This window comes from Sinohyriopsis cumingii, chromosome 7, assembly GCF_028554795.1.
Source record: "Sinohyriopsis cumingii isolate HCF-2022 chromosome 7, ASM2855479v2, whole genome shotgun sequence".
In the NCBI taxonomy this organism is placed as follows: domain Eukaryota; kingdom Metazoa; phylum Mollusca; class Bivalvia; order Unionida; family Unionidae; genus Sinohyriopsis; species Sinohyriopsis cumingii.
In genome coordinates this window covers 137,260,900-137,274,518 of record NC_142967.1, presented here as the reverse complement: position 1 = coordinate 137,274,518, position 13,619 = coordinate 137,260,900, and the positions used below count along the sequence as shown (strand labels likewise).

The 13,619-nt window shown below is 33.5% G+C and overlaps 1 protein-coding gene across 3 annotated transcripts in view; it reads left to right on the top strand.

Annotated features, from left to right (window-relative positions):
• LOC149796220 (GATOR1 complex protein NPRL2-like) overlaps positions 1-13,368 on the top strand; it is a 42,178-nt gene extending 28,810 nt beyond the window's left edge. For 2 of the 3 annotated variants that reach the window (XM_089966176.1, XM_089966177.1), the window contains exons 8-11: positions 2,722-2,815; positions 6,345-6,462; positions 8,698-8,855; positions 9,790-13,368. In XM_089966176.1, coding sequence (XP_089822302.1) covers positions 2,722-2,815; positions 6,345-6,462; positions 8,698-8,855; positions 9,790-9,857 — 438 coding nt within the window. In that variant the 3' untranslated portion in view covers positions 9,858-13,368. Of the gene's footprint in view, positions 1-2,721; positions 2,830-6,344; positions 6,463-8,697; positions 8,856-9,789 lie in introns of those variants that run through there. The other variant, XM_089966178.1, reaches the window with a different exon arrangement.
• Positions 13,369-13,619: the final 251 nt, after the last annotated feature.

Here is a 13,619-nt window from a genome sequence, read left to right as displayed (position 1 = left end):
TATAAGTATAAAACTATGTATCTAGGTAGTATAAGTGTAAAACTATGTATCTAGGTAGTATAAGTGTAAAACTGTGCATCTAGGTAGTATAAGTATAAAACTGTGCATCTAGGTAGTATAAGTATAAAACTATGTATCTAGGTAGTATAAGTATAAAACTATGCATCTAGGTAGTATAAGTGTAAAACTATGTATCTAGGTAGTATAAATGTAAAACTATGTATCTAGGTAGTATAAGTGTAAAACTATGCATCTAGGTAGTATAAGTATAAAACTATGTATCTAGGTAGTATAAGTGTAAAACTATGTATCTAGGTAGTATAAGTATAAAACTATGTATCTAGGTAGTATAAGTATAAAACTATGCATCTAGGTAGTATAAGTATAAAACTATGCATCTAGGTAGTATAAGTATAAAACTATGTATCTAGGTAGTATAAGTGTAAAACTATGTATCTAGGTAGTATAAGTATAAGACTATGCATCTAGGTAGTATAAGTGTAAAACTATGTATCTAGGTAGTATAAGTATAAAACTATGTATTTAGGTAGTATAAATGTAAAACTATGCATCTAGGTAGTATAAGTGTAAAACTATGTATCTAGGTAGTATAAGTGTAAAACTATGTATCTAGGTAGTATAAGTGTAAAACTGTGCATCTAGGTAGTATAAGTGTAAAACTGTATCTAGGTAGTATAAGTGTAAAACTATTCATCTAGGTAGTATAAGTATAAAACTATGTATCTAGGTAGTATAAGTGTAAAACTATGTATCTAGGTAGTATAAGTGTAAAACTATGTATCTAGGTAGTATAAGTGTAAAACTGTGCATCTAGGTAGTATAAGTATAAAACTATGTATCTAGGTAGTATAAGTGTAAAACTACGTATCTAGGTAGTATAAGTATAAAACTATGTATCTAGGTAGTATAAGTAGTATAAGTATAAAACTATGTATCTTGGTAGTATAAGTATAAAACTATGCATCTAGATAGTATAAGTGTAAAACTATGTATCTAGGTAGTATAAGTATAAAACTATGTATTTAGGTAGTATAAATGTAAAACTATGCATCTAGGTAGTATAAGTGTAAAACTATGTATCTAGGTAGTATAAGTGTAAAACTATGTATCTAGGTAGTATAAGTGTAAAACTGTGCATCTAGGTAGTATAAGTGTAAAACTGTATCTAGGTAGTATAAGTGTAAAACTATTCATCTAGGTAGTATAAGTATAAAACTATGTATCTAGGTAGTATAAGTGTAAAACTATGTATCTAGGTAGTATAAGTATAAAACTATGTATCTAGGTAGTATAAGTATAAAACTATGTATCTAGGTAGTATAAGTGTAAAACTATGCATCTAGGTAGTATAAGTGTAAAACTAAGCATCTAGGTAGTATAAGTATAAAACCATGCATCTAGGTAGTATAAGTGTAAAACTATGTATCTAGGTAGTATAAGTGTAAAACTATGTATCTAGGTAGTATAAGTATAAAACTATGTATCTAGCTAGTATAAGTGTAAAACTATGTATCTAGGTAGTATAAGTGTAAAACTATGTATCTAGGTAGTATAAGTGTAAAACTAAGCATCTAGGTAGTATAAGTATAAAACTATGTATCTAGGTAGTATAAGTGTAAAACTATGCATCTAGGTAGTATAAGTGTAAAACTATGTATCTAGGTAGTATAAGTGTAAAACTATGTATCTAGTTAGTATAAGTGTAAAACTTGGTGTCTAGGTAGTATAAGTGTAAAACTGTGTATGTAGTTACTATAAGTGTAAAACTGGGTATCTAGTTACTATAAGTGTAAAACTGTATCAAACTGGTACATTTGTAAAACTATGTATCTAGGTAGTACATGTGTAAAACTATGTATTGAGATAGTACAAGTTTAATTTGGTGTATCTAGGTAATATAAGTGTAAAATATGTATCTAGTTGGTATAAGTATGATATTTTGTATGTAGGTAGTATAAGTGTAGTTCTTTGTGTATAGGTAGTGTAAGTGTAATACTCTGTCTAGGTAGTATAAGTGTAATATTCTGTGTCTATGTACTGTAAGTGTAATACTTTGTGTATAGGTAGTAGAAATGTAATATTCTGTGCATCTAGGTAGTATAAGTGTAATATTCTGTCTAGGTAGTATAAGTGTAATACTCTGTCTAGGTAGTATAAGTGTAATACTCTGTGTCTAGGTAGTATAAGTGTAATACTCTGTCTAGGTAGTATAAGTGTAATACTAGGTAGACTTACTAACAAATATATTTATGTATTGTGGTAAAATGTTACCATGATTATCTCTCATCATCACAGATGGGACATTGAAATTCCAAAAGATGTAATTAGTTCTTAACCAAGTAAAAGACAAAATTTAATACTCTGTGTCTATGTACTGTAAGTGTAATACTTTGTGTATAGGTAGTAGAAATGTAATGCTTTGTGTATAGGTAGTAGAAATGTAAAACTATGAATCTAGGCTATAGAAATATGATGGTTCTGTGGACAAGTGAGTTATGGCTTGCACATAAACTTAATCACTGAATCAACAGCAGTACAGGTAGTGATATCCTTGGCAATAAGAGAAAATAAATGCATGATGTGCTTTAAAAATGATCATTTGGTAGAGGTCAAGCTTAGATTTGAAGTCAGATTTGTTTAGACACTACTATAAATGTGAACATTTCAGAATTTATGATCACATTATTGTCTGTTTTGCAGTATTCCAATGTGTACACATGTACACCCAACATTTGTCAGTTAGCAAATGATCCTGACCTGCAGGAGGAGTGCATTCAGTTTGTTGCCACTCAAGGTAATATACAACAGGTCAGAACCACTAACATTGTATCATTGGTAATGGTCATTGATTAATATTTTCCAGGGGCAAAATACCTAGACTTACTAACAAATACATTTATGCATTGCGGTAAAATGTTACCATGATTATCTCTCATCATCACAGATGGGACATTGAAATTCCAAAAGATGTAATTAGTTCTTAACCAAGTAAAAGACAAAATTTATTGAGTTCTTTTCTAGAGCTGTGCTTACGTACAATTGGCTGAATTAAAATGGCACTTTGAACACATTAATGGTCATATCATGTTATGGAAATGGTAGATAAGTGCCTTTCCAAAGGACATATCAAGGCAGTTAGCATGGGTGAGTGATGAACCCACAACCAGTTTATTCTGAGTCAAGCTCTTTAGCGACATGCAAGTGATGTATGCTTTATTTGCTGTGTGGGATCTTTTGTATATTTGTGACATTGTGTCTTTGGATGCAAGTCATTATGACTAAAATGGTCTGCAGTAGGAGATATAACTCTTGATATAACTCTTGGGTGAGATATAACTCTTGCATGAGATATAACTCTTGGGTGATGAAAGTTAAACTGTATGCACAGTTGAATACCAGTGTAATTAAGGACTATGGTTAAAAGGGAGCATTTATAAATGGTTATATGGACATGTGAGTTAACTTTTGATAGCACTAAATAACCTGACCAATTACAGGTCTCACACAACTGTTTTCATATGAGCCCATAACTATACAGACATTGGTATATAAAGTTAATACATTGCTTAAGCATACGTTGGACAGCAATCGGGTATGCAGCCAATTACAGTTGTAATCAAATCCATTGTGATCTGTAATGGTAATCATAATCCATTGTGATCTGTAATGGTAATCATAATCCATTGTGATCTGTAATGGTAATCATAATCCATTGTGATCTGTAATGGTAATCAAATCCATTGTGATCTGTAATGGTAATCATAATCCATTGTGATCTGTAATGGTAATCAAATCCATTGTGATCTGTAATGGTAATCAAATCCATTGTGATCTGTAATGGTAATCATAATCCATTGTGATCTGTAATGGTAATCATAATCCATTGTGATCTGTAATGGTAATCATAATCCTTCATTGGCAGTGTAATCACATAGTGTAATCATGACTACAAATGATTACAACCAAAAAAATCACTAACTTTATCTTAATAATTAAAAGAATAATAAAGGTTTTCAAAACATGAAACCATGAATTTTGACTATTCCAGTATTGGCATTTTAATTTTTCTGTAAATAATGGTCAGTAAACATTTACATACAGTTAAAATTGTTTGTTTTTCAGTTATACAATGCTTGGTGTCTGCCAAGAACAAAAAGAGATAACAAGCAAATATAAGGCAATTCTAATCATAATCATTCCCCTGTAATTGTGATCTTGGTTTCCAAATAAAGTGTAATTGTAATTGTAACCATCAGTGCCAAACAGCCTGTAATAGTAATCATAATGGAGCACATGTAATCAACCCCATGTCAAAGAGCAATTAAAGTAGATACCATTGCATAGCTGCCAACCCTCACAAATTTGGTGTGAATTTCACGACTTTTTCAGTGATTCACGGATTCACGCCGTAAGACAAAAATTCACGAATTTTCCGATCCTCAATTATTTTAAATCTTTAATAAAATAACCGATTTCCTGTTAAGCGCTAGTTGTGATATTCGCAGTTGCCGAAACGGTCCGGTACCACTGGTCACGATATTAGTAGATCTACAGCCAATTAGTACAGTTGGCCCGGTCGCAAACATTTTAGCCTATTTTAATCTATATTTATAAGAGTAGTTTTACAAATGCTTTTGAGAGAAACTGGGGCCTAACCGGAAATTTGCTCCGCGCATGCATCAAAACACTGATTTGCGTTACCGTTCAGCATCGCATGTAAGATTTTGAAAATGTCTTCACCACCAAGGAAAAAGAAATGTATTAATCAAAAAGTGAAGTTTAATTTGGAATATATCAAAAATTGGCCGTGCATTCTGCCATTAAACATTGATATTCATTCATGCTTTTTGCACTCAAGTGTGCCATCGCAGAGACAATGTGAGGAAGAATGTCGGTTGCAAAAAACATGTAGAAGTTGGGAAAATTAAGAATTCGCAGATTTCAGCTCTGGAATATTTTAAACCATTGGCGGAAGACCCGCAGGCTTCCAATGCTTAAGCATTATTTGTGAGTTTTCTTGTGTCAAACACAATTGACTTTTATCAGCTGTAGACCATGCCATGCTAAACATTTGTTCTGACATATGTTCCCGGACTCGAAAATCGCTTCCAAATTTTCCTGTGGAAGAACCAAAAATGCTGCAGCTCCTGTGCATTTCTCACAGCAACAGTGACAGCGAAAGAGTATTTTCTTTAGTGAGGAAAAATAAGACAGACTTTAGGGCTTCCTGAGCTGCAGAAAATTTGTCAGCAAGTTTAGTCCACAAGATCAACCAGCAGGCAAGAAGTCGGAACTGTTTAGAAAACAAATTTACGATCAAGCAGTTGAGGAAGTTCAAGTCTGCCACAGTATCATGTCTTGATAAATAAATATTTCTGCATATATGTAGTGTTTTATTTTTATTTTGCGAACTTGATATAGTGTAGTATTGATGGTCGGAGTAGTCAGAGTGGATGGAGTTATTGTCATGGTATTTTTCACGAATTCGTGTCCAAATTCACGACTTTTTTTCCCTATTTTCACTAATTTTGAGCCTGGAAGGTTGGCAGCTATGCCATTGAATCAACAACCATACTGGCCAATGTCAGCTGCTTTAGCATGTCTTTAGAAAAGGCATTTAGCTCCCATTTCTTTAGAATGATACAACCATTAATATATTAAAACTGCTGTAAAAACCTATAAAAACAAATAAATTATTCAACAACTACATTAAAATAAAGTATGCATGTTTTTTTATTTTTTTTATTGAACATATGATAAAATATTTACAGTTTAACTTGAAAAACTATGGTGTTTTTTTATGACAAACAAACAGAATTTGGTGGAATGCAACCAATGTTTATAAAACATTATTTCTATGTGAATTTGACCTGGTCATTATTAGCTACACCACAAAAAGCAATTGAAAAATGGTAGCTATAATTGTTTATAAGCCAAGTCCAACTGCAAACTGCACAGACCCAGCTCTTCCATCGCATAATGCACCAGCAGAACTAGGTCAATGCATTTTGTTGGGAATAAGAAGTAGAGCAAACAATATAGACCTGATTTGCCAGTGCATTTGTGACAGCATATCAAAGTCTATGTAGTTTGTAGTTGAGCTCAACCTATAAGTGAGTACATATGGTTACATGCTGACTTTAAGGTTTTGTTAAATTGAAATTGAATAATCCATATTAAAATAGAATTGTTTCATGTGGTCAATTTGGCAACCTTACAAATGGTTTTTCTGGAGCAAATATTTATGTGCAGAACTTTATCTTCTCTGCACTACATGTATAAGCAAATGCTGTAGTTTAAACCTATTCATTTTCTTATTTTAGGTCGAGTCCAACCCAGTTTTAGGGATATATTTATGTTATACTCTGGACTTACACCTGGGACAACAGTCAAAGCATTATGTAACAGATCTAATCCTCGAGCCCTCAAAATAGATGAAAAGTAAGTTGTTACATGTTTAGGCTCAAATAAACATTAACACAGAAAGAGTGTAAACAACAAGCTTTTTAAAATTTAACAAATAATTTATTTTATATGGATAAATTCTGTAAAAATGAAAAAAGGAGAACTTACGGTTTCAAGAATCAAATCCAAAAATAATCTAAGAATAATCCACAAATTAAATTGCAAAAGTCCTGGTAATAAATGTTCTAATAATTTCAAGTTCGAATCCTGATGGAAAATCCAAGATGGATGACGATGATGTATGCTGTAGTCAGTACTGTGCTTATCTACAGTTCCTTGTAGAAATACAAATAATGGCACTCCGGTGTTGGAAATCCAAATTAAATTTGTAAGCAGTGTCTTTCCAAAATTTCTGTGTGAGCACTCCCCAAAATATTTCCAGAGAAAAAAGAATTAATCCTTTTGAAATCCAACTGATCTGAAGAAAATTATAGCTCAAAATCTGGCTACAACAAAGTAAATTGACATCAATGTAAAAAGCCCGAAACTGAGAAATCTCTCTCAACGCATCTCTATTAAAACTAACAAATGCGCAGTAATGCAAAAACCGGAATTGCAAAATCGAAAGGGGGGTTCACGTGAACATGTTTATGTCATGTACACCAAAAATTACCCTGACAAAACCAATCATTTTAAAATAAAATAGAACTTGTTTACGAAGGTTGCTACAAATTCTGAAACAAGGTCAGGATTTAGATCAACACCTTATGTTTACAAAAAGAATGATTCAGGTCAACTGATTTTCTGGAAAAAAAATAATCATCTCCAGTGAATAAATTTACATTATAATAGCACATAATAGAATAAAAAATTTAAAACTGACAAACAATTAAATTAAAATAAATATGAATTAAATCAGATATATGTAACAAAGTAAATATGGCATACAGCTCCATATGAAAAGAGAAGACATGATTTGGAATCCATGCAAGTTTTCTTGTGATAATTTAGTGTTCTTGATATATATTTGGTTAACAGGGTTGCTAATGTATTCAGAAATTTTGTAACCATTGTTTCACTCTGTGAATTCAGTTTTTGTGTGGTTGCTACAAGCCACAGATTGAATGACCCAAAATATGGTAATTATTCTGTGCAAAGAACAGGACCCCTTCGGCAAGCAACAGAATTAAGTACCTACTAAAAGATAACTGTTCACAAGACCACAGAAATACATGAATTCAAAGAATGTAAGGTTGATAGAAATTATTACTTAATTTATCATCCTGTTCTTAACTCATTTGGCCCCAGAGGTTTTTGTTGTTTTCGCCTGAAATGTGCATAGGAAAGACATTTGGGGGCTATTTCTTAATACATCGGCTTTCAACAGATTTTCCATGAGACTAATGCCTAGTTGTATTAGAAACATCATTTTCCATAGATTATTTTGCTTCCGTATGAGCAGAAGGGTAAAAGTTGGAGTTCTTTTTTTTTTTTTGCTTAATGGACCCATCATTTTCGTATGGAGACCGCTCTTTGTTCCAAATGCCCACCTTATCCTAGTTTATGCAAAGGATCACCTGTCTGTGTGCAGTTAAGACCGGTCTGCCTTAGATCTGAGGTCAAAAGGTCTAAACTCCAGACACAAAATCACATTCCGACCACGAGCGCATTTTCGGTGGAAAAAAAACGGGTCCAAAAAATGAGGTTTTTCCCTCTGTATTTTGTAGTGCAACTAGAACTTCCAGATTATTTGGTATCATTTTAGAGCTATATCTGTCTGCTTTTTTGTAATACCACCCACGTTGGTGTGTCTTAAATGACCTTGATTCTGCAGAGCTTGGAAATAGGGTACAGCCTCATCACGCCTACAGACAGGATCAGGGCCAAATTGGTTAAATGCTGAGACATAGGTATGACTTACCATTAGGTTCAATTTCAAGTAATTCAACTGCAAATTTATTAAAAAAAGGCTGCTTAAGATTGTCACAGTGCTTTGTACAGTCAGGAGTCCATATTTTGTGAACACTTGTTGAAATAATTTTCATTGCAAGATCAAATAGAGAATGGACACGAGTTTGAAGTCTATTTGTTTTTATCTTGAAGGGAATGCTAGTATTGTTGGATTAAAATACCTCAAAAATTATTTCAAGATGAAAGCAGCAGCGAGTGGTTGTCAGGTGAGGACTTCAAATTATGGGATGACATCATTGATATGTTTCAATGACTGGTTTTCTGTTATAAATTATTTCAAGTAATATTTATATATTATAGGAAGCTCATACAGTTTGGATTGATAAAGAAGTTAATTAGACGATTGCATAAATACCCAATTAAAGTCCCAGGAGATAATGACTCTTCCAGACAGAGTCAACATTTGACCAGATGGCTGAATGGCATGTACAGCTACGACGAGATTTGTTGTAAAACAGGTATGACCTCTACAAGGGTACTGGTTACCCATTAAGGGTTGGCTAAAGAGTTATGGTTAAAATTAGTATGAGTTTCCTTTGACCCTTCCCCCCCCCCCCTCATTTGAGATATTTTGACATTTATGTTGGGCTGTAGGGTGAGAGCCCATGCAAAGTTGGAATTTGCCACCACTGCCCAGTGGGGGTATACTGTATTTGCTTACTGCTGGGCCTCGTAAACCTAAACAACCTTATATCTAGTCCTACCTGTATGAAGTCAATAGGAATATGATGAAATTTGACCTAGTACTCTTTTGCATTGCTAGTGACATTAATATCCAAATCTTGCAATACAGATGGTGAGTACCATATCAAATTTCATAAAAGCTGTGGTTTTGTCTCATGTCTTTAACTCTGTTAGATATTGAGATCCTATTTCACAATGATCCCATTCTTTTATCTATTGCAGGTCGACTGCTAATATAGTAAAACCTTCTATATGAAGCTGAGAAAGATTTTTATTTCAGGAAATATAGACAGACAAATTAACCATATGTAAAAGGGCTAGTCCAGTAAAGAGTTCACTGTAGTGTCCTTTAACAATATTGTAAAGATTATTTAAAACAGTTTCTGATCATAAAATGGAACATGAATAGCAATATCTTTGGAGTGCGTTTTCAGTCTTTTGAAAAATGCATTCAGATATGTATTTGTAGTAAGCAGCTACCTGTCTTCACAGGACAAGTTTTTTTATAAATAAAATTCTCAGAAGTGGCTACTTAAAATGGTTTTAACTATACCTTAGTGAATCCATGTTAAACAGCTACCCGTCTTCAGAAGACAGGTTTCTTTATTTCTCAAGTGGTTGCTTAAAATGGTTTCAACTATACCTTTGTTAACCATTGTAACTTGATTGTTTTCATAATTGTTTCACTCATTTACTCTACTTTTACAGGACTGAGTTACCAAGATTTAGAAGACCGGCTTGAAAACTTTCATGATGTCATTGTATGCTGGAAATGATGATTCTGAATGAGAAAATGACAGAGACGGCAGTAATTTTCTACTGCAGCAGTGGAAAGAACTGAATAATACATCACCCATGTGCAATACCTGTTAAATTAGACAAAATATATGCCTTTCTCATGTGCCATTTCTTGGGACAGAAAATAAGGATTGCGTTCTCATTGTCCATAAACTTGTGAGTGCACAATTTTGTCTTAAAAAACTTTCACAGGCAAGAAATGACCAACCACAACACACACTGTCCTATTGCTGACCCTAAAGTTGAAATAATTCTTTACTGTTTCATTGAAATGTCATGAAATTCTTTACCCTTTTGTTTTATTTGGCCCGATTTTAGTTTTAATGGTCAGAGATCAAAACAATCTATGTAGTAGCCTGTTGTCCATCCATCTCTTGGGACATAACTACTTGGTCCGAAATGAAAATGGTGCTGTTTTGAGATCCAGTGACCACATTAGCTGTCTTAAAAATCATATAAATTGTTAATTGTACTGAATGGTTGGTCATATCAGCATGGAGGGTTTCAGTATAAAAAAACACTTATGATGTCTAGCTGGGCCTGAATAAGAATGGTGCAGTCGCCTTGAAAATCTAATTACTATTCCTTGAAAGAGGGTCATATTGACATTAGGTTTTCACTACAAGACATTCTATATGACATTCCTATCTGACAGTGCCACCATAGCAGCCACTTTGGAAATCTTGTCATCACTATCCATACATGGATGTTAACACCCATGAAGATGAAACTCCATTAGATTTGGGCTAAAATAGCTGGGTGATGCCTTTAGGAGTATGGGTTACAGCTGGTTTGTTGGTTGTTATGGGTTTAATACCATTTTTCAGCACAATAGGCTATATATGTGGCCAGTATATTTGGTGGAGGAAGAACCTGGGAAAGCTTTCTCATATATTCACATTGGCTGAGCCAGAAGACTTGTACCCATGAAGACAGAAGTGAGATGTCAGTGATCCATAAAGGCAAGTGCCATAGACCTCTCAGACACCCAGGACCCCTCCAGTATGTCTACCAAATCAGCTTTCTGGTGACTTTATGTCAGACCTGTCTTTAGCAGAATACGTCCATGGAAAAAATTCACAGTTGTGTACATGTGTTACAAAACTTTCCTCATGCTGAAAAAAAATATTGAACTATCTCAAAACTTATTGCATGGAAAAAATGTATGGCATCCCAATATATAAATAGTACATGTCATTTATTCTTATGGGTTCACTGTTTTTAGCTGTACTGGTTGTGGACCAGAAAAGCTTTTGAATTGATTTTGTCTGGCATTGGTTGGTACAATTTTGTTATCACTACTGAGAGAATTGCCACCAGTGTCAAAGTTTAGTTGTTTCTAAATGAAAACTGTGCCCCTTGGACATTCGATATGGTCACCATGGCAGCCATAGTAGTACTAATATTCATATCGCTACTTCCTTCATCTGCAAACCTGTCCAGCATATTGTCGAAGGTTTGAGAACACAACCTTAAAAAAATCAAATAGTTCTCTTATTTAATATCAGTATTGCTGAAATTCATTATAGCAACATAAAATAGCATTTACCTTCATACAAATTTTTCTGTTTGATTGTCAAATGTACTCATCTAATAAAACTTTGGTTTTCAGCTTTGTGTTTCTCAGTGTGCCAGATAAGAACATTTTATCATTATTTGGAAACATAGTAAATGTGGTGTGCTTTGATCAGTTTATAATATCCAGTTACGGTATAGCAAGCCTTTTTTGAGAAATGAATAAACATGGTAACCTCATATTATCTGTCATGTTGGATGAAGTATCGTTAGTGTAAATATACCAAATCTATTTTGGTAGTAGATTTTTACTCGGGTTTTTTTTACATTGAGGATTGTCTTATTTGTTCATTTCAAGGTACTCCTGAATAAATGGTTATACTAAAATGAGGTTTTCACCAGATGACGGATGCCGTTTTAGTTGATCCTAAATGAAAATTGTGCCCATCTGACATCCAGTATAACCATCTTGACAATCATCTTTTCACTATTCCTCCTAAACCTGACTTTGACAGTAGTCCTATTGCTCCATTGCAAGTTGCATTTTCACATTGTAGCTACTCATAAATAAATGGACATGGCGTTCTCACCAGAAGACTTGTAATATTGTCTAGTTGGTCCTCCAATCTGACATCCAGTATGGCCACTATTGTGGTGATCTTGATCTTGCTTCTGAATGGATTTAGCTATTGACATGGTTCATACACCTGAATTTATGTAAGGTTGGTCCTAAATGTAAATGGTGCTGAGTTTGCATTATTGCCACCATGAAAATATTCCTTTCACTACCCCTTCTGAATGGGTCATCATGTCAGCATGTGTTTTTCATCATGTCAGCATGGGTCATCATGTCAGCATGGGTTTTTCATCAGAAGACTTTTGATGTCAAGTTGATTCAAAATAAAAATGGTTCTGATCACCGTGAATTGAATGAACATAAATTATTAGAAATTCCAGCCTCTTCACTTATTTTATTCATCCTACACAATTTCCAAAGAAAATTTGTAAAAAAATCTATACATGTCTGGCATCTTTTCTTTCTTATTTATGTTTGCATTTTTTTTTAAAATTTCTCTAAACCTCAGATAATATTTAAAGTAAATTTTATAAATTACAATTTTAAAAAAATAAAATTTACAGCATACAGTTACAAGTGATTCTCAGTATGATTTTCTTTTTGTACACACAGAGTCAAAGGCTACCCAGAATTGGCATCGTGTCTGGCGTAATAGAAAAGACATAGTTGGTCCATATGGATATCGTGATCTTGCATAAAAAAATATGGCCACCACAACTGAGATCTGATTATAACTACTCGTTTCAGAATGGACAGCCATATTGACATGGGGTTTTCACCAAAAGGCTCCTCATGATGTGCAGTTGGTCCCAACTTAAATGGTGCCAACCTAAAATCCAGTATTAACACCAGATGGTTTTAACCCAGTTTTTTTAAAAAGCAGCAGTCATATCTCAAATACCTAGAAATTCATTTTGGCATCTGTCCCTTTGAAGGTATTCCTGTTTTAAGAGCTTCTGCTGATATTCAGTGGTATGTACTGTAGAGCAAAATGAACTTATCTCACTGGTTTGATAGTTTAATCATATTTGAATACCAAGTCAGGCATGGACTGAAACAGTAATTTTAACATGATCCTCACTTTTCATTCATATGTTTATGATAAGGTATTTTTTTATATTTCTGGCTTAACATGTTATAGAAATTGAATTGTGTACAGCTTTGGTAATCATATTTTTTTATGTATGATCTTATTTAAAATGAGCCTCAAAAATGATTGGTCAGTCAGTTACAGCCTGTCATTTCCCCAAGGTTCAAGGTCTCTACCATGTGCATGTCTCTTTGGATCTATAGTGGTAAAAGGGACAGAGATCACACATTAAAAATTAATCTTTTGCTCAGTTGCAATGTTAAGTCAAGAAAAATAAGGGCTTGAATAAACTGCAAATAACCTTAAATCTTTGAATTGTCTCCTCTTCGTTCATTTCAAATGATCAGTTCCCCACTCAGTTCAATGTACTGTACAGGAATCAATCAATAAAGATGGCTGCACTTTCATTAACTGTTTGGAATGCCAGCCATACAATGTTTGTATTTTAAGGTAATTGTCATGTTGGAGTCCTTTTTTTGTAATTTTATCAATATGAATGAAATTAAAAGCTCATAAAACAAGGCATATTTACAGTCTCTAACAAATCTCAGCATAGAT